A 20,581-nucleotide genomic window follows, 5' to 3' on the forward strand; every position below is an offset into this window, starting at 1 on the left:
GGTGCGCTGTGTGTGTTCTTTTTGGGGGGAGGGGGAATAATTGACTGTAATGCTACTTGTATGTGAAAACTCAATAAACATATTCCCCCCCAAAAAAACAATAGGCTCAAGAACACCTCTTTAACTTTCCTCAAGGTAATAATACCTGTAAAGTCAAAATATTCGGATCCCTAGACGGACAATCCTTGAAGCATGAATCCACTATGATCTAAGAACAGAACAAGATAATTACCAACTGTTCCCATTAATGATACTACATTTAGAGGTAAACTCTTTAATAGATGTTACATACCAATTTAATCATAGTGGCAATAATAGGGGTACAGAGCTGTTCTCCTGGATATCCTCGAACAACCCCTGCTGTGGGATACACAAATAGACAAGCCAAGACAACAGCAAGGTTAAATGGATTCATATGGGTTGGATAACCCAACAAAAGTTTCAACCAAATGTATTCAAGGTTCAGGCTCCAATCCTTTTGTGAATCAAATAAACACATACGCAAGTTGCGCATACATGTATTGTCAGGTGTGGCCGGTGTATTCTTAACACACAGCATTAGTAAGCACCCAATGGCAGCAGTCCCCACACAGAAATGTTCAATGCACAAAATATTGCGCCAGCGTTTTGCTTGTTGTTAACACTCTCTCGACATGAGTTAGCCTCCCAGCTCTCCAACTTGAGAGAACAGTGAGTCTGTGTGCACAGACAGCAATGGAAGCCATGTAACCGACACGTGATGCCGTTACTCTTACGAATTGTCAGCGTTGTTGTACAATGTTTAAATCCTATGTGGCTAACCTATAGGACGCATTCACAAGCAGGAAAGCTGCTTGTTTACCCCCGCAAGAGCCCGTTCATGGCTCAACCAATGGGTGAAACAGCAGACGGGATCAATCTCTGCTATAAAGTGCCAACAGCGAAATGAGACCCAACGTTACAGCGGAAAGAACATGGAATGGGTGGTGCTAGAAGCACCCTTACCGGACCTCTCTCTCGCCACAAAGTCAGCTCCTAGTCATGGAATAAACAGCACCCGACCAGTGCCCCGGAAGCGATGATACCCCCAGCTTCCGTGAACATAGGTACGTCATTGACATCATTCACCCCTGTAATCATGGGAGTTGTAGGTTCTTCGGGTTCCAGCCGACACACCTTGTGCCGTAAGACTCTACCGTGTTCTTCGGATGCCTCCGTGGTGTGAAGCGACAGTACATCCCTCTCCCTAAGAACACTGGCAGCGGCATGGCTTCCCTGGGAAGCGTTTATGAAACTGGGATGTGAAACGAGGGGCATGAACCCCTGCGGCTGGTTCGCAGGAGTTCTCCTCGTTCCCATACCCCTTCCAGGCAACAAAATACCACAGTCTTGTTTGATAGATTTTTGAGTCTATGATACCCCTCACCTCATGCTCTACCTCGTTGTCCACCTGAACTGGCGTCGGACCCTTCCGAACCACTAAATGGAATGGTTTAAGAAGAGAGATATGGAAAGCAGGATGGATTCTCAGTTTGGAGGGCCAGGCTATCTTTACTACCACAGGATTTATAATCTTAACAACCTTATAGGGGCCGATGTATTTGGGATTAAAGAAATTATATCTCTTAAACCTGATGTTTTTTGTAGATAACCATACATAATCGCCTCTCTTATACACCGACCCTGGGCGTCTGTGTTCATCGGCGTATGTCTTGTACCGGATCTTAGCTTCTCTCAAGCCCTTCTGTGCCTCTTTCAAAGTGTTCTGGATATGTGCTATCCTTTCGTGTACCTCTGGAATCTGTCTAAGATGAAAAGGGTTCAGAAAGGGGATAAAGCTTGGATGAAACCCATATGTGCAGTAGAAAGGAGTGTGCTTTGTGGAACTATCGGTAGCGATATTATATGCTATTTCTGCCAACCATAAACAGTTTACCCAGGCCTCCGAAGATACGTCAACATAACACCTAAGGTACTGCTTTAGGGTTTGGTTTACCCTTTCTGTCTGACCGTCAGTTTGAGGGTGGAAGCTAGTGGATGTGTTGGAAGAAATACGTAAGGCTGAACACTAACAATAATCATAAACACTTTTTGCCATCAAAGTTAACTGATGTCCTTTTTCTGGGAGACATATGTATGTGTGGAAATACCATAGCGTTACACAGCAGTGATAACACTTTATAAATAGTTGCCTGGCTCATGCCCCAGATCTCCCATTATCTGCCTTTGCCAGTGTTTTACACAAAGTGGGGTGTTCTTTCTAGTGCATGGTGGCAATTCTTGACAGATGACAGTCATCCTTGATAGGATACTGGCAAACTCAGCATTCAATGACCACCCCTACTTTCTGCTGGGCATCCTTGCCGTCTTGTCAGGATCCCCAAAAGGCTTACCTCTGCTTGTGAAGAGATTCCGCAGAGACAACAAGAGCTACCGCCCCTGTACCACCTGACCCCGTACGGAATGATGTACCTGGCAGGGATGAGGTGAAACCAGGGAAGGGAGCACGGAATGTGGACGGAAGGGGAGGCAACAATTCGGGTAGGACCGTGATGTACCCTAGGAGAAGACAGAGAGACCCGTTAGAAAAGCAGCCCAGACCCCACCTTCTTCCTATGTACACCTCTAAACACTTCTGCATGAGGGCCAACTGTACAGGTACTCACCATACTCACCAAGGCTTGTGAACCCCTTGCAGCAAATAATAGTCTGGTTGCTCCTTTAAGGAACGAAGGAAAGCGCTCCTGCGCTTGACAAGAAAAGCAAAAATATGGTGACAGTGTACTGCTGTAGGCTCTTTATATCGTGCACATGTGCAGCAATGTCATGCACCTCAAGCACGCTCCTGCGTGCTTTACCTGTGCCCCAAAACAAGCGCTACGGCGCGACTGGATACAGTCCTATAAACAGACACGCTCCTGCGTGCATAATATAAAGTTCAAAAACAAAGCGCTCCTGTGCGTATAATACAATGGTCAAAAATAAGCGCTCCAGCGTGGAAAGCGTAGCCCAAGAAACAGATAGCGGTAAAGCTGGAAATGCTTTAGTGCGTAAGTACGTACCCCCTAGACGGCAACGAGCAGGAATACCTATTAGCGCATCCGGGTGGGCATCAGGAACGGATGGTTTCCGTGGAAGCAGGAACCAGAAGCAGGCGAAGGAGATAAGAGTTCGCCTTATCTCAGCAAGGACCTAGCATCCGTGTGAAATCCGAAGCAGTGACCCGGCGGGACTACGCAGGCTTTATGCGTGTCCCACGGAAGTGCTCCACTGCAGAGGCCGGTCGTAGAACAACTAGACCGGGCTGAGGCACAACCCGGAAGTGAGGATTCCAGTAGCCGATCGTGTGTAGAGGTGACAACGGAGCAGCAATACGCCGCGTACATGACAGGTCTGTGATCCAGTCTTTATACCTGCAAAATTTTATGTATACAATATCCTGGATTTAAAGGTTTTGCTATATTATGCAGATTTGTGGAGAGCACTACCACCTGAGAGGATATCCTGCCACTGAACAAGTGTGAGTCTAGCCACACCTAGAACCTCATAGGACTAAAACTGAAAAGCCTCTTGTGGAATTCAAGAAGTGAGGAAGAGGCTCTTACGTGTAGCTCAGGTTGCTCCACCCATTAGGAGCAACGTAGGAGAAGGCTTGACTGCCTGATCTGGATTTCCATATGCGTGGGATTTGTGCAAGCAAGAGTCCAGATAGGTGACGGTGTCTGGAAGGTTTGTGAAAGCAAAGGCGATTGTTGAGGTATGTTGGTCCAGTGTTAAGTAATGTCTTGAAAGTGTGGGCAAGGAGTCCGAATTGAGCTTTGTGAATGTGGAGCCAGTGTAGCTCCTTCAGGTGAGGTGTGATGTGAGTTAGAGTGATTTAGGCCGCTGTGTTCTGAATAGTCTGCAGCTTTCTTGTAAGTTTTTTGTTGTTCCCAGCAAAGAGGGTGCTCCCATAGTCCAGCTTGTTTGTGACCAGGGCATTCCTGGTGGTGTTGTAGGTGCTGATTTGGAGCCATTTGAAAATGTTAGCGTATTCAGGGTATGAAATCATGAGGCGGGAAAGGGGTTGACCTGGGCAGTCATGTCAAGTTTGCTGACGATGATTTCAAGGTTTTTTTGCAAGGGTGGTAGGTATCAGTCCTTGTTGGCGACCAGGTGGACTCCTACAGTAATGTGCTCTTCTTGAAGATCACGATTTTGGTCATGTCAGTGACCAGCTTTAGACAGGTGGCCTTCTTCCAGTGGGTGATTGCAGTCATGTTCTCATTAAACTAGATCCAGGTACTGGGCGTCTTGTCCATATAGGAGGGAATGAGTTACATATTTTCGGCATAAGAGAGGAAGTTGATAATTTAAGAGCAAATGATGCTGGCTAGAGGGATCATATATGCTGTGAAGAGGGTTGGGGTCAGGGAGGATCCTTGTGGACCTCCACAGATGAGGTTACAGGTGTCCTAGGTGTATGGTTCCAGGCTGACAGACTGGGTCCTTCCAGCCAGGAAGGAGCAGATTCACCAGAGTGTGTAATGTAATGTAATGTAATGTAATAGAGCATTTGTACCGCGCAGCAATCGCTCCAAGGAGCATCTAGGCGCCAGATACTGATCCAGAGATGTAGGAAACAGGTTGGGAGTAGGTGAGAGCTCCTCCAACTGTCACACTAGGGCTCTAGCGCAAGTGTCCTGTAGCTTAAAAACCCAGGTTTTCAATCCCTTTCTGAAGTCTTTTTCATTGTCTAGTGCACGTAGAGAAGGGGGAAGAGTATTCCAAGCTTTAGCTCCAAGCACTGGGAGGGATTTGCCACCTCTCGTGCTAAGCCTAAAACTAGGGACCGACAACAAGTTCGAACTAGACGATCGGAGATTGAGTAATGGATGGTATCTGGCAAATCTCCGCTGTAGGTATTTTGGTCCTAGGGCATGGGTGGCTCTGAAGGTAATTATCAATATTTTGAAAAGGACTCTCTTGGTTATTGGTAGCCAATGCAGTATGTTTAGTGCCGATGTTGCAGATGATTTCTTTGGCCATTTGAGAACTAGCCTGGCTGCTGCATTTTGCACCATTTGAAGTTTATGGGTGGTGGTTTTGGTAGTCCCTGCATATAGACTATTACAATAGTCTATCCTCGATGTCACTAGGGCCACTGTTACCGTCTTCCTAGCCTCTAGTGGGAGTAGTCGAAAAACTTCCTGAGTCCTTTGATGATGGCGAAGCAGTTCCCTGCGACCTTCAGGGCTTGCTGCTTAAAAGACAGATTTCTGTCAAATGTGATCCCTAAATTCCGTGCTGATTGAGTTGTGTTGGGCGGGATTTCTGCCTTTTCCGGCCACCAGGTTTTGGGAATGAAGTTGTTGTTTAAGCCCATAGGCACGATCTCTGTCTTGCCCGTGTTGCATTTTAGATGATTAGACTTCATCCAATTGAATGTAGCAGTGAGGCAACCTTTGAGCTTTTCTTCCCATTCCTGTGTGTCTTTGTCCAGGACCAGTATCAGTTGAGTGTCGTCGGCATAAGCCACAACATCAATTCCAAATGTCGATATTAGCTTAATTAGAGGAGCAGTGTAAACGTTAAACAGTGTTGGGCTAAGGCTCGACCCTTGTGGCACGCCCATCTTAATTTGTTTTTCCTTAGATCGAAATTCGCCCAGGGTGACTACTTGTCTCCTGTCACTCAGGAAGTTTTTAATCCATTCTAACACTGTACCAGAGATGCCAGATGTTTCAAGCCTATTAATCAGGATGGCATGCGACACCGTGTCGAAGGCCGCCGACAGGTCTAATAAAATCAGGACGGCCTTCTTACCCTGGTCCAGTGCCATACGAATGGTGTCCGAGGTGAGCAGGAGGGCAGTTTCCGTGGAATGTTGTGCCCTGAAGCCAGATTGATTGGGATGCCAGGCTTCATTGTCTTCCAGGAACTTGGTGATCTGTTTGTTTACACAGGCCTCTGTGATTTTACATAACACTGGAAGTAGAGATATTGGTCGTAGATTAGGTAGTGTGATGGGATCAGGCAGTGGTTTTTTAGGTCGAAGCCTACATTGCAGGGCATGGCCCTGCTGCAGGCAAAGACCTGTTGTGAACAGGGGGATTTCAGTACTGCGTGAAACCACGCCCCCTTTTTCCATTGGAAGGCCTCTCGAAATGGAGGCCTGCCATTGGAAAAAGCTCCTGTTTAGCAGATTTGTCTGCTCTGGATCCCACCTCTCGAGGACTCCATGACCTGCCTTACGGTAGCTCGACAATATTTTCAGAAATATTGCCTTGGCAACCATGAGGCAGGTCAGGGAGTCCTGGAGGGGCAGGAATCAGTATCGTGCGCTGCAAGTAACAATTATCACAGCATGAGACCCCACTTATCACAGCATGTCAACGGGCGCCCCAGGCTGCTGGAGCACTCAACTATAATTAATGTGCAGTTGAGTGCTCCAGCAGTGTGGGGCGCCTCTCTGCATGCTGTGATAATTATCACTTTGGGGCCTCATGCTGTGATAATTAGGGCAGCATGCTCTATTTGCAGCACTGAACATTTTCAAAGAAGGCGAAGCAGCGACATTCATTGGAGACACTCACCCTCACGCCCTCACCCCCCTCAGTCGCCCTCACCCCCCCTGACCCCTCACACACCTCCTCACCCTCACACCCCCTCACTCTCACACACCCTCACCCTCTCACCCTCACACCCCCTCTCACCCTCACACCCCCTCACCTTCACACACCCTCTCACCCTCACACCCCCTCACCCTAACACCCCCTCACCTCACACTGCCTCACCCACACACCCCCTCACCCTCACACTGCCTCACCCTCACACCCCCTCACCCACCCTCACTCACCCTCACACCCCTTCACCCTCTCACCCTCACACCCCCTCACCCTCACACCCCCTCACCCTCACACACCATCACCCTCAAAAACCCTCATCCTCACACACCCTCACCCTCACTCTCACACACACTCACACACCCTCACACACCCTCACATACCCTCACCCGCATAGCATAACAAAACATAGCATAGCATAACTAAACAAAGCATAGCATAGCAAACAAAAGCATAGGATAGAAAAAGCACAGCATAACAAAACAAAGCAGAACAAAACAAAGCATAACAAAGCATAGCAAAACAAAAAACATATCATAGTAAAACAAAACAGCATAGCATAACATAACACAACAAAACATAGCATAACATAACATAAAACAAAGCATAGCATAACAAAACGTAGCATAACAAAACATAGCAAAACATAGCATAGCATAACAAAACAAACCATAGCATAACATAACAAAGAATAGCAAAACAAAACATAGCATAGTAAAACAAAACATAGCATAGTAAAACAAAACATAGCATAGCATAACATAACACAACTAAACAGCATAACATAACAAAACATAGCATAACATAACATAAAACAAAGCATAGCATAACAAAACATAGCATAACAAAACATAGCAAAACACAACAAAATATAGCATAGCGTAAAACAAAACATAGCATAGCATAACATAATACAACAAAACAGCAGAACAAAACAGCATAACATAACAAAGCATAGCATAACATAGCACAAAGCATAGCATAATAAAACATAGCAAAACACAACAAAATATAGCATAGCATAACTAAACACAACAAAACATAGCATACATAACAAAACACGGCATTGCAAAGCATAGCAAATCATAGCATAGCATAAGAAAACACAACAAAACATAGCATAGCATAACCAAACACAACATAGCATAGCATAACAAAACAAAGCTTAGCATAACAAAACATAGTATAACAAAGCATAGCATAACAAAACATAGCATAACAAAGCATAGCATAGCAAAACAAAGCATAGCATAATAAAACTCAACAAAACATAGCATAGCATAACAAATCATAGCAAAACACAACAAAACATAGCATAGCATAACAAAACATAGCATAACAAAACATAGCCTAACAAAACACAACACATAGCAGAACAAAACAAAGCATTGCAAAACAAAGCATAACAAAACAACAAAACACAACAAAACATAGCATAGAATAACAACACACAACAAAACATAGCATTGCAAAGTATAGCAAAACCTAGCATAGCATAACAAAACAAAGCTTAGCATAACAAAACATAGTATAACAAAGCATAGCATAACAAAACATAGCATAACAAAGCATAGCATAGCAAAACAAAGCATAGCATAATAAAACTCAACAAAACATAGCATAGCATAACAAATCATAGCAAAACACAACAAAACATAGCATAGCATAACAAAACATAGCATAACAAAACATAGCCTAACAAAACACAACACATAGCAGAACAAAACAAAGCATTGCAAAACAAAGCATAACAAAACAACAAAACACAACAAAACATAGCATAGAATAACAACACACAACAAAACATAGCATTGCAAAGTATAGCAAAACCTAGCATAGCATAACAAAACACAACGAAACATAGCATAGCATAACAAAATACAACATAGCATAGCATAACAAAACACAACATAGCATAGCCTAACAAAACAACGCTTGGCATAGCATAACAAAACATAGCATAACAAAGCATAGCATAAAAAAGCATAGCATAACAAAGCATAGCATAACAAAGCATATCATAACAAAACAGCATAGCAAAACAAAGCATAGCATAATAAAACAAAACATAGCATAGCATAACACAAAATAGCATAACAAAGCATAGCATATCAAAACACAACATAGCATAGCATAGCATAACAAAACACAACAAACCATAGCATAGCATAACAAAACAAAGCATAGGATAGCAAAACTAAACTGAGCATAGCATAACAAAACAAAGCATAGGATAGCAAAACAAACATAGCATAGCATAACAAAACATTGCATAACATGACAAAACATAGAATAACAAAACACAACACATAGCATAACAAAACAGCAAAACACAACAAAACATAGCATAGCTTAACAAAACATAACAAAACATAGCATTGCATAACAAAACATAGCATAGCAAAACAAAGCATTGCATAATAAAACACAACATATAGCATAGCATAACAAAACATAGCACAGCAAAGCATAGCATAGCAAAACATAGCATAGCATAACAAAGCATAGCATAACAAAGCATAGCATAACAACACATAGCATAACAAAACATAGCATAGCAAAACAAAGCATAGCATAGCAAAACACAACAAAACATAGCATAGCATAACAAAACAAAGCATAGGATAGCAAAACATAGCATAGCATAATAAAACAAAGCATAACAAAACATAGCATAAAAAAACACAGCATAGCAAAACAAGACACAACAACACATAGCATAACAAAACATAGCAAAACACAACAAAACATAGCATAGCATAACAAATCAGAGCAAAACACAACAAAGCATTGCATAGCAAAACAAAGCATAGGATAGCAAAAAAACATAGCATAGCATAACAAAACAAAGCATAGAATAGCAAAACAAAGCATAGAATAGCAAAACAAAGCATAGAATAGCAAAACAAAGCATAGAATAGCAAAACAAAACATTGCACAGCATAACAAAACATAGCATAACATAACAAAACATAGCATAACAAAACACAACAACGCATAGCATAACAAAACATAGCAAAACACAACAAAACATAGCATAGCTTCACAAAACACAACAAAACATAGCATAACAAAACATATCATAGCCTAGCAAAACATAGCATAGCATAACAAAATATAGCATAGCAAAACAAAGCATAACACACACAACCACACACACACAACCACGCACACACAACCACGCACACACAACCACACACACAACTATCTATCTATTTATCTATCCATCTATCTATCTATCGCCCTCACTCCTATCTATCTATCTCCCTCACTCTATCTGTCTATCGATCTATCACCCTCACTCTATCTGTCTATCGATCTATCACCCTCACTCTATCTATCGCCCTCACTCTATCTATCCAATCGCCCTCACTCTATCTATCTGTCTATCAGCCTCACTCTATCTATCTGTCTATCTATCTACCTATTGGCCTCACTCTATCTATCGCCCTCACTCTATCTTGCTATCGCCCTCACTCTATCTATCTATCTATTGCCCTCACTATCTATCGCCCTCACTCTATCTATCTATCTATCTATCTATCTATCTATCTATCTATCACCTTCACTCTATCCATTGCCCTCACTCTATCCATCGCCCTCACTCTATTGCCCTCACTCTATCTATCTATCTATCTCCCTCACTCTATCTATCAATCTATCTATCTATCTGCCTCACTCTATCTATCTATCTGCCTCACTCTATCTATCAATCTATCTATCTTTTGCCCTCACTCTATCTATCTATCACCCTCACTCTATCTTGCTATCGCCCTTATCTATCTATTGCCCTCACTATCTATCACCCTCACTCTATCTATCTATTGCCCTCACTATCTATCGCCCTCACTCTATCTATCTATCTATTGCCCTCACTATCTATCGCCCTCACTCTATCTATCTATCATTCTATCTATCGATTTATCTAGATACTGATCGCCATCACTCTATCTGTCTAGCTATCTATCGCCCTCACTCTATCTATCGCCCTCCCTCTATCTATCTATCGCCCTCACTCTATCTATCGCATCACCACAGCATTACTCAGCACCACCACAGCATCACTAAGGGGCACAACAACATCACTATGCGCTACCACAGGATCATTGAATGCCACAGCATCACTAGTCGCCACCACAACATCACTCAGCGCCACCACAGCATCAATCTGTGCAACCATTCAACAACAACTGGGTCAAATATGTTCTCTCAATGTTTCAAGCTTTATTACAAATGTCACAAAAAGAGGTTAGTATTTCACTTCTGTTCTTGGATTTTCGTCACAATAAAATACACTGAACATATTCTTCACAAAAGTTATTTACAAAAGTTTAAGCTATTGCCATTATAAATTACAATAACTGTTATTTAAGTATTAATTATTAAAAAAATTATAAGCCATTGTTATTTGTAATATCAATACATCCAAGTCACGTGAATACAACACATATTGCATTACAAAGGTTATAGGTGTCACAAGTTATAACTATTGGCACTGTAAATGACAAAGCTATTATTTTTGCTATTTTCAAAACCAACACATAAATAAAAAATGTGTCATTTACAATACCAATAGCTCAAACTTTCCTAATGCGAGACCTTATGCATTGCAAATACTTGTTTTGTAGTGGTTTGACTGCCGCTAGTTTCCATTCCGCTGGGATTGTTGCTGTAGTCAAAGAGGCATTTACAATGCTATTAATCACTGGGTTGGCTACCTCAACCATCATGTGTAGCAGTGCTGGGGGACATGGGTCAAAAGGAGAACCAGACTTAGCAGCTAAAATAGCCTCATAGGTCTCCTCCAAGCTAATTGGATGGAAGGTCTCCAACTGGTTCCTTCCCTTGTTTTCGTCATCTACCATGATCTCGGGAGTGATGAAGTCCTTCGTAAGTGCTAGTACCTTATCTTCAAAGTAGTCTGCAATAATGTTACACAGACACTCCGAAGGCGGGATTTCCTGTTCTAGTATTTTGGGCTTGTTAAAGCTATTGACAATTTTGAAGATGGTTTTTTGTTTATTTCTGGCATTTTCTATTTCTGCGGTGTAAAAATTAGTTTTGGCTTTTTTAATCAGTGCATGATATGCGCTTCTAGCTGATTTGTATTTATTACGGTCTTCATTACAGTAGTTTGTTCTCCATCTGCGTTCGGCTCTACGTACCTCTCCTTGTTTTATTTTTAACATGGGGTTGAACCATGGTGCTGATTGTTTCTTAGCGGCTAGCCTAGGTTTGCGGTTTGCCGGGGCTGCTTTCTCTTTCAGCTCTGACATCCATTTTCTGAAGTTGTCATTATCTACTTCCGGTTGTCCTGACCATGGTGGTTCATGTTCTTTCGCCATATTAATCAATTCTGGGTGTTTAATGACGTCTTTCCACTCTCCTTAACTGCAGTGGGTTGTTTTCCCTGCCAGTTTATTTTTTCTAGACGTTTTAAATGGTAATACAAAAGGTATTAAGGTATGATCTGTCCAAGTTTGGACTATAGGGCATTTGATTTGTATTTCTTGCAGGTTGGTCGATATGCAATCAATCGTGTGTCCAGCCTCATGCGTGGGCTGTGTGATGCATATATTAAGGCCTAGCACATCCATTGTGTCCCTGAAGGAGATTGCTGAGGCATCGGTTTGGGAATCAAGATGTATATTAATATCACTGAGTAATGTGAAGTTAGAAAAACGCAGGGCCAGGGGGCTCAGCGCCTCTCCAATGCTTTCCAGAAAGCTTTTGCATGAGCCTGGGGGGCGATAAATTAAGGTGTAATTAAGGTGTATCCTTGGATTCCAAAGTCATGTAGGTGTTGAATGAGGATGGGGTGGGAGACTGTGTCAAATGGTACGGAGAGGTTGAGGTGGAAGAGGGCCACAATGTCTTGCATGCTTTCAAACATCTGGGAAGGCAGTAGAAGAGGTGGAGGCATTCAGAATTGGTGTGAGCATGGTACTGTTGGGTTACAGTCCTCTGGAGTAGGCGGGGTGTGGGTCCAATGGGGCCCTTGAGTGAATAGACTTCATGGTAGCGGTGGTTTCTTCTGGGGTGATGATTGACAAAAAGGGACTCAGTTGTTCCTGAGGGAAGAGTAAAAAGTAAAAAGTAACAAGGTCAAGGAGGGAAGAAGATTGGTAGGTGGGTAGTGCTCAGTGGAGTGTTACCCTGGGCATCCCATTAGTTGGAATGAATGGCCTCACACACTCTTGCAAGTGTCATGCTTCATCATTGGCCGTTGCTCCTCGTTGGACAGGCGGTGCAATGTCCAACGGGCTCACCTCTAGGAGGGGCTCTTTATCGGAGATCTTTTTTCCAACAGCCTGTGGGTGAAGTGCAAGTGAGGGGCCAAGTAAGAAGTGAATAGTGTAGGTGGGTGAGTTAAAATATAGCAAGGGATACCGGAGAGCAATTTATTCTGGTGGTTCCCGTACTATAAATAAAACCAGTGGGTGGCCTATGATCGCCAGAAGTTAGGTTCTGTATCACGATCTAGGACTACACAGCGTTCAGTGGGGTCAACATGTTTCTCGCTTCTGCAATTATGCTGCGATTCTTCAGGACCTTATATACATCTATCACAAGGAAAGACCTAAAAGTGTCAACCTATAAACATCAAATTTACTATTACTGTTGTACTACCTGATTGTAACCGCTCCTGCCTAGTGGAGACAAAAGGGAAGAGTTATCAAAATACAAGGACAACAGTTACCCATTCTTGACCGTGAGCACACTGTGATTACGTGAAAAGGAGTGACTCGGTGCCTGTGACATTCTGTGAGCAGTGACCAATAAGTATCCACTATATTCACTTTTATCGCATGTCACCTCTTTCACAAAATGAAATAGAAAAATATATAATAAAGGAAACTAAAAACAGAAAAGATAAATTAAAAACATGATAGCAGCAGTCTTATTCAAGGTGTCTATTTTGTCTATCTCTAGGGATTCCTTAGATACTCACCTACAGGTCAAGGAGTACAGGTGTCAACAGTACCCGGTAGGTGTGACATCAAGGGAGAGAGCCAATAGGGGTTTAATGGCTAGAGGGAAGACAAAGATATGTTTTTTCAAAATTGTCAGGGAGCACCCAGTGTCTGGGTGTTTCATTAGTGGACTGTTTTATCTATGTACTGAAGATCTCGCACCACCAGTATGCACCAATAGTGTTATAATACATTCATCTTATGTAGGCATCTATGCGGGTATGTAGGCACATATAGGTAATCATTGCCGTAGATCTGCCCCTGTAGAGTGATTGCCATGTTCATATTAATATAGGGGTCTCAGAGATGAACAAACACCACCAAAGTGCAGCGTTGGCGCTTAGCAGGCGCCACTTGTAGCGTGTTAAATATTGCGGTGTTGCCTAGTCTCAAAATGCATAAGATGCGATCTGGAAATCAGAAACACAGAGCCCTCGTGTTCAGTCGGATTGCCCAAACTGGCTGTGGAAGCGCCCGGTTGTACACCAAGTGCCTGGTGTCCGGGTCGGTCTATTAAACCCGCTGTGCTCCCAGGGGGTCGCTATAACAAGCGCACCGTGTACTTACTTCTCAGAGCCTTGGTCAGAGCTCTTGCGCCTACCCATCGCTACCGGGATCCGGATAGTATCGGGTCCCCGGTATGTTGCTGTATTTGTTACTCGTTTGGGGCGTCACCCTCGTGACTCGTAGGTCACGTGTTAGGTTATGCAAACTTGGTCGCCATCTTGGAAGGGGGATTCCAAGTGCGCTCACACTGAGAAACTCGTGTTTACATTGAAGGGAGTTGTTGGATTCATAGTACTCTATGGCGGTGGTTATTAGTAGGGTAAATCTACAAAAACGAATGGGTCAGCCCTCTTATATTAAAGAATTAATCGGGCATATCACATCTCTCGTGTGAACTGGCGTTAAATATGGGCGCCATCTTGGAAGAGTGTAAAGGTGAACAATGAACCCCTTCTTGTATAGTTATTGTCCCAATGAAGCTCTATATGTATAATTACAGTGATCAAGTTATATCATTGGGAGACACTACATGGACATGGGCTGTATGTGTTCAGCTCCCTGTTGGTACCGCCACTCTAGATATGGGGTAAATACTGCAGAATATTACAGACTATTATGTACCAAAACTGGGACATAGACAGTCGATATGTTTACAGACTGCTCCACGGGATGTCTTCGTTGAGCCCCCGTTTGTCTGATGATAACCTATGTATCCAACGCTGCTCTTTGTGGAACAGGTCCTGTTTAGATCTGCTGTTAGGTGTTTCCAGGATAACCCACCAAATAGAGTCAGCAGTGTGGTTATGTTCCAGGAAGTGACGACACATCTTCGTGTTAGTCTTTTTGCATCGGATATTACTGCGATGCTCCGATATACGAGTCTTGACCAATCTGGTGGTCATGCCCACATATTGTAATTCGCAAGGGCACCTAATGAGGTAGATACAATTGGAGGAATTACAATTGGTGTGATTACGAATTTCCCAAGTGAATGTCTCGGTCAGGTTGATAGACTTGGTGACATTGGTAAAGGGGCAAACGCTGCAGGAGCCACATGGGTAGTGTCCCTTCACTGGAGGGAGTTGCCATAATGTGTTCTGTCTGCGAACTGTATTATGTTTTGGTCTGGTATGAACCAGGACATCTTTGATGTTACTGGACCTTTTGAAGGCAAACCTAGGGATCTCCAGAGTCAGCTCTCCTGTATTAAGAATTTGCCAATGTTTCTTGACAATTCTCTTAATGTCATTAGAGATCGGTGTAAAGGTCGTAACACACGTCAATGGCATGGTCTCTTGTGAGGTTCTGATGTTATCCTCCAGGAGTGCCTCTCTATTGTTGTTCTGTGCCCGCTTCCGAGCTTTGTAAATCTCCCTGGTGGGGTAACCTCGTTCTTTCAAATTTCGTGAAAGAATACTGGATTCACTCCTGTAGTCAGTGAGGTTGGTGCAATTACGCCTTACCCGCAAAAATTGCCCGAAGGGAAGGTTCAATCTCAAAGCTCTCGGGTGGTGGCTGGTAAAAAGTAACAGACTGTTCCGGTCAGTAGGCTTCCGGTACATTGTGGTGTTGATCTTGCCCCCTTCCAGTCTGATAGTGAGGTCAAGGAATGCAATCCTGGAGTCTGAGGCAGTGATTGTGAAATTCAAAAAGTTATTCAGGGTGTTCAACCACGCAAAAAACTCCAGGTATTGGTGTGTTGTCCCTGTCCAAAGTATGAGGATGTCATCAATGAACCTTCTTCTGGGGTGATGCCAGTTGTTTGGTGAGGTCTATTAGGTCTAGTTGCAGGCTGAAGTTGTTGTAAATGGCTGTGATTTTGTTGCTGAAGACTTGAGATTGTAGCAGAGGTCCCGCAAGGGGGTGATCGAGTTGGAGCTGGCCAATGATGAGGTGAAATCTTTCACAAAAGTGAAGATTTCTTTGCTTCTGTTGGTTTTGGAATCTATGTATTCCACCAGAGTGGCACGTTTGGTGGTCTGGATCATTTGGTGGTTCTTAGGGCGGATTTGAACATGCTCCAGTCTGTATTGACCTGGATCATTCTCCATTGGTGCTCAAGTTGTGTGCGGTGGTGTTTCAGCAGTCTGAATTCCTCTGTGTACCAATTGCCCTGGGGTCTGCATCTTGTTATATTACTGTTTTTGAGGGGGGCCAGGGAGTCAAAGCAGGAAGTGATCCAATTGTTGAAATTCATGATGACTTTGGGGAGGCTGTTGCTGTGTCAGAATTGGGGTGTGGTGAGAGTGGTGTTCCAGTCCTTATCAGCGATGCTGTTCAGTTTCATAGGGCTGGTCTAACGGTAGAGCATGTGCAATGGACCAGGACGCTGAACTTGACAAAGGCATGGTATGTTCAGGGGACCTATGTGGGGTCATCAACTCTGATGTTCTTGAAATTGGTGAAATTAGGGTCTAGGAGGTCTCTGGTGATGTGGGTAGGCCTATTTACCTGTTGGGTGAGACCCAGGATTCCAAGGTGTTCAATGAGTGCTCTTGAGTTGGGGTCAGCATGCTTATCCAGGTGAAAGTCCAGGTGTCCAAGTAGGATGAAATTGCTGGTCTTGACGGCGAGTGGTCATACGAAGTGTGTGCAGTGCAGTCTTGGTGGTCTGTAGCTCAGAGTGCCACTTAGGGGGAAGTTGTAGGTAACATGGAGCTTCAGTGACAGGTGTTCCATGTTGGAGAATTACGTGTCTGTAGATTTGGTGCAGCTGATGGTGTTCTTGTGGATGATGAAGCCTCTGGGCTTGTGAAGTCTGCTTTCCCTGGAAATCTTGTTTCCAAGGATATGGGTGTGACGATGTCTGGTGCAGATGTAGGGTTTTGCCAGATTTCTGTGAGAAAAACTAGATATGGGGGGTTGTTGTGCATCACGTCCCAGATCTGTTGGTGTGTTTTTGTGCGTGATCAGGTGTTGAGAAGCATGGGTGCAAGTATGGAGTGTTGTAAGTGCAGGACTGTATGAGTGTGACGGTGGGGTATTGGGTGCAGTTGGTGCGATGAGCGTTGGGTGTGGAAAGTGCATGAAAACGTGCACTAAATGCAGGAGAACGGTGTTGTGTGATGGTGCGAGACAGCAGTGTGTGAACTGGCAGCCAGGGTTGAGAGTCACAGCGTGGTTGAGGCGAGAGGACCAGAGTTCTTGGCTCTCGGCACGATTCAGGTGCAGACGGGCTTGACGTTTTGTATGAACAGCGAGCCGCTTTCTATTAGATCAAGTCATATGAAAATTAGAGGGGTCTGTGCCAACAAGTTGTTTGGTGGATATGCACTGTCTCGTAACACCTGTAAGAATGTTCATGCGTATCGTAGTTTTTTTAGGCTTTATCAGACCGCTACGATGCACTCAAACTAGGAGCTTTTCGAAACGCAGTCCACGAGAACACGGATGCCTTGACCTACTCGTGATACAGTGTTACACGTGATATTTACATGTTACTCAAACAAAAGAACACTAAAAAAACGAGGAAATGTCATGCATGGTATAACTGGGAACTTGGTGTCTACGGATGGGTATTTAAAGCTGGGCTTTATGGAAAATAAAACAAACGCTGGGACTTACAGCATGAAATGAAATAAAAAGTTGATCGCGCGGGTTTCGCCTCAATAATAAAATACAAACTAGATCTGCGCTGTAAGTAAAGCCTGCGTAGCTGAAGGACACCACAGCTCCGTACAAACAGTTCGAAGATGCTACATCAGCCGCCCCTGCGACCCGTTCCAAAATGGCCAATCTTATGATTTTCGTTTTGACTTGTTCCGGGATAGACTGGGATTTACACCGGATGTAGCACTTCGGGGGTATTTCCGGGTTGTGGGCGGGTCCGGAAGTGCAGTAGCGGGTGCAGGGCGGGGCTGTTACCGTTTCACTTCTCCGGATACAGAGCTTAGAACAAGCTGCAGTCATGGGAACCCGAGACGACGAGTATGACTACCTTTTCAAAGGCAAGTGGTGGTATTGATGGAGACAACCAAATCTACACGTATGGTTATTTTCTCCATAAGAAGGTGTGATTGTTAGTGTAAATAGGGTGGGAGATTGCTTAGAGGAAAGGGTATTGACTCTTATTCTGACTATGGGTAGGTCGGATGGGTCTGTTGGCTGATGAGTATTATCTGCTCGAAGGGGCGAGAGTAAAAATGGCAGTCTGTCACTGGGCGCACAGAACAGCTACTGTCGCTGTCGCTTCAGATGGTGCAATGCCTTGTTGTAATGACTGACGGAGTCGGTTAAGTGAAAAGGCACCTACCCGCGATTTGTGCTACGATTCAACCAGGAAGGAGGAAATGAGGTACTGTAATAACGAGTACTAGCATTATATTTAGAGGGACTGGAGATGCCCCTTTTTTATCGGGACAAAGAAAATGGCATTAGTGTCCATTTGGTGTGGTGGGCGATAGGCTATTGGCCCAAGTATATAATCTTCGGGTCTATTGGAAGTTTCTGGTATTAAAATTTGGTACTTTCTTGATAAAAAGTTACATGTATCGCCGTGTGATAGTTGAGGAGAAAGGGTCTGGGAGGGGGGGGGGGTGTATCTCAGGGATGCTCTGTCTTTACAGCCCCCACCTGTCTACTTCAAAGTAATAACCTTCAACTTTTCGTCAGGGGTAGTAAGCTCCAGATAAAAGCAATTTAAACCTCCCGTGTCCTAGTGACGTAAACAGAGCTCCGTTGTGTGAAGCAATCAGACCTACGCTTGAAACCTGTTCTGTGAAGACTTTCCAGCTCATCGCGTTAATTTGCCTAGTCATTGTTTGATGAAGTGTGAATCCGCGCGAGTTGACAAGTTGTGTATTGTTATAGATGGGTACCTATTACTTGGGGCTTATTTTGTACTCGGGCACTCTGACAGCTTCCCACCTAAAATATGAACGCCCTCTTTAACTATTTTCAGCCGACCCCTGCTTTTGGGAAACATTAGTATACGCTTAGTTCATTACTTATGCGTTTCTAAGATGATGTGCGTTGACAATACACCATGAATTTTGGTGGAGCCCTAAGTATCACTGAAGTTCAGCCTTAAAAGTATAGTGGGGGTATTTCTGACTTTAGGAGGCGGGCCCGGGTGTGTATCTCTGAGGCGGCAACGCTTCACCTTTTGGCTGAAGAGGAGTGTCTCCAGCATGTTTGGACTGGATATCGGACTTAACAGCGGTTAATGGTTCGGGGAAGGCTCATCTGACTCCACAGGGCCGGGCGAGCAGCTACAAATTGCAAATACTTTCAAATTGGACAATGCTAAGCGCCGTCTCCTCTCATTTCCTCGCGTGGCACGGGAAATTGACGTGGCTGTGACCTTACACTAGTCCCCGTTGTGCGAGAAGGGTGGGCGGGTGAGGGCGAGTTCCAGGGGGCCTCCTGACTGGGTTCATGTACTTTGTAGACCCACACCCCCCTCAAGTTACTTTGTAGACCCACACCCCCCTCAAGTTTAGTTGCGCCACTGGAAGATGAAGGACACGGTAACAAGTTGTGTGTCTGTCTTGTATGAGGATACATGTACCAGTTTGAGCGACTGATGTTGTCATCTCCCCATCCACAAAGTGATCGAGCACGGTCCGGATCGGGCTTGTATTTGGGCAAAACTGCATGGTATAAGAGTATAATGAGAGGTGGCATGCACAACACTGCCTTTATTTTCTTTACTTTACTATATTCGATGTTTCCCAATTAAGATCATAAAAGTACAGAAAACAACTACAAAAGCAACAACAATCGATATACAATCCCAATTCATGTTAGTACAAGAGTGCCCGAATAAAAGAAACATTATACATTCCACATACATGTACACCTATGACCATTTACATAATATATTAAAATAGCGGGTTACCAAATGTCGAGTTAAATCTGGATAAAAGGTTTAAAAAAAGTCCATATCCTACTTATGGGCTCATTTATTTACTTTTTTTATGCATGCCCATAAGATTGACGCTAGTGAAAAACAAACTAAAGGATCAGAGAAATATTTAAAAAATATAATGCAACCCAACATTGTTTAAAATTATACCATTTTAAAATCGGAACAATGAATTACCTTCTTTCCTTCTGATAAGAACCACAGAAAAATAGTAAATGGAGGTCATTTTGAGAAGATTGCAAATCACAGGGTCAAATCAGAGTGATTGAACTTTCTCCCTGGAAACCCTAGCATTAATTATATCAAATTCAAATGGAATCTAAGTAAAATAAATTTAAGCTGAGCGATGGGAATATCTGCTAGATAAAAGTAGCCTCCCTTTAGCATAGGTGGGGTTGATTGGTACATGAGGACCAACTGTTTACAATAGTTCCTCTCCCTACAGGTATGTTGAGACTGCAGCATAAATGTATCAACCAGCCTCTGTCTAGACATCTTTCTACAGGCAGTTGGGATCTTACAAAGGTCTTCCAGCCCCATAGTGGTCAGCTCCACGTCTACATAGGCACACACAAAAAGGCCACTTCAAAAATAAGGACTGATAACATAAGTTTATTCAGTCACACAAAGAAATACTTCAATTGAACACA

At 43.6% G+C, this 20,581-nt stretch overlaps 1 protein-coding gene across 1 annotated transcript in view; it reads left to right on the top strand.

Annotated features, from left to right (window-relative positions):
* The first annotated feature begins 17,866 nt into the window (after nucleotides 1–17,866).
* Nucleotides 17,867–20,581, top strand: part of RAB11A (RAB11A, member RAS oncogene family) — a 156,147-nt gene continuing 153,432 nt past the window's right edge. The window contains exon 1 of the mRNA XM_086957986.1: nucleotides 17,867–18,012. Coding sequence (XP_086814112.1) covers nucleotides 17,973–18,012 — 40 coding nt within the window. The 5' untranslated portion in view covers nucleotides 17,867–17,972. The remainder of the gene's footprint in view (nucleotides 18,013–20,581) is intronic.

Source organism: Lissotriton vulgaris, chromosome 2_1 (assembly GCF_964263255.1).
Source record: "Lissotriton vulgaris chromosome 2_1, aLisVul1.2, whole genome shotgun sequence".
Lineage (NCBI taxonomy): Eukaryota > Metazoa > Chordata > Amphibia > Caudata > Salamandridae > Lissotriton > Lissotriton vulgaris.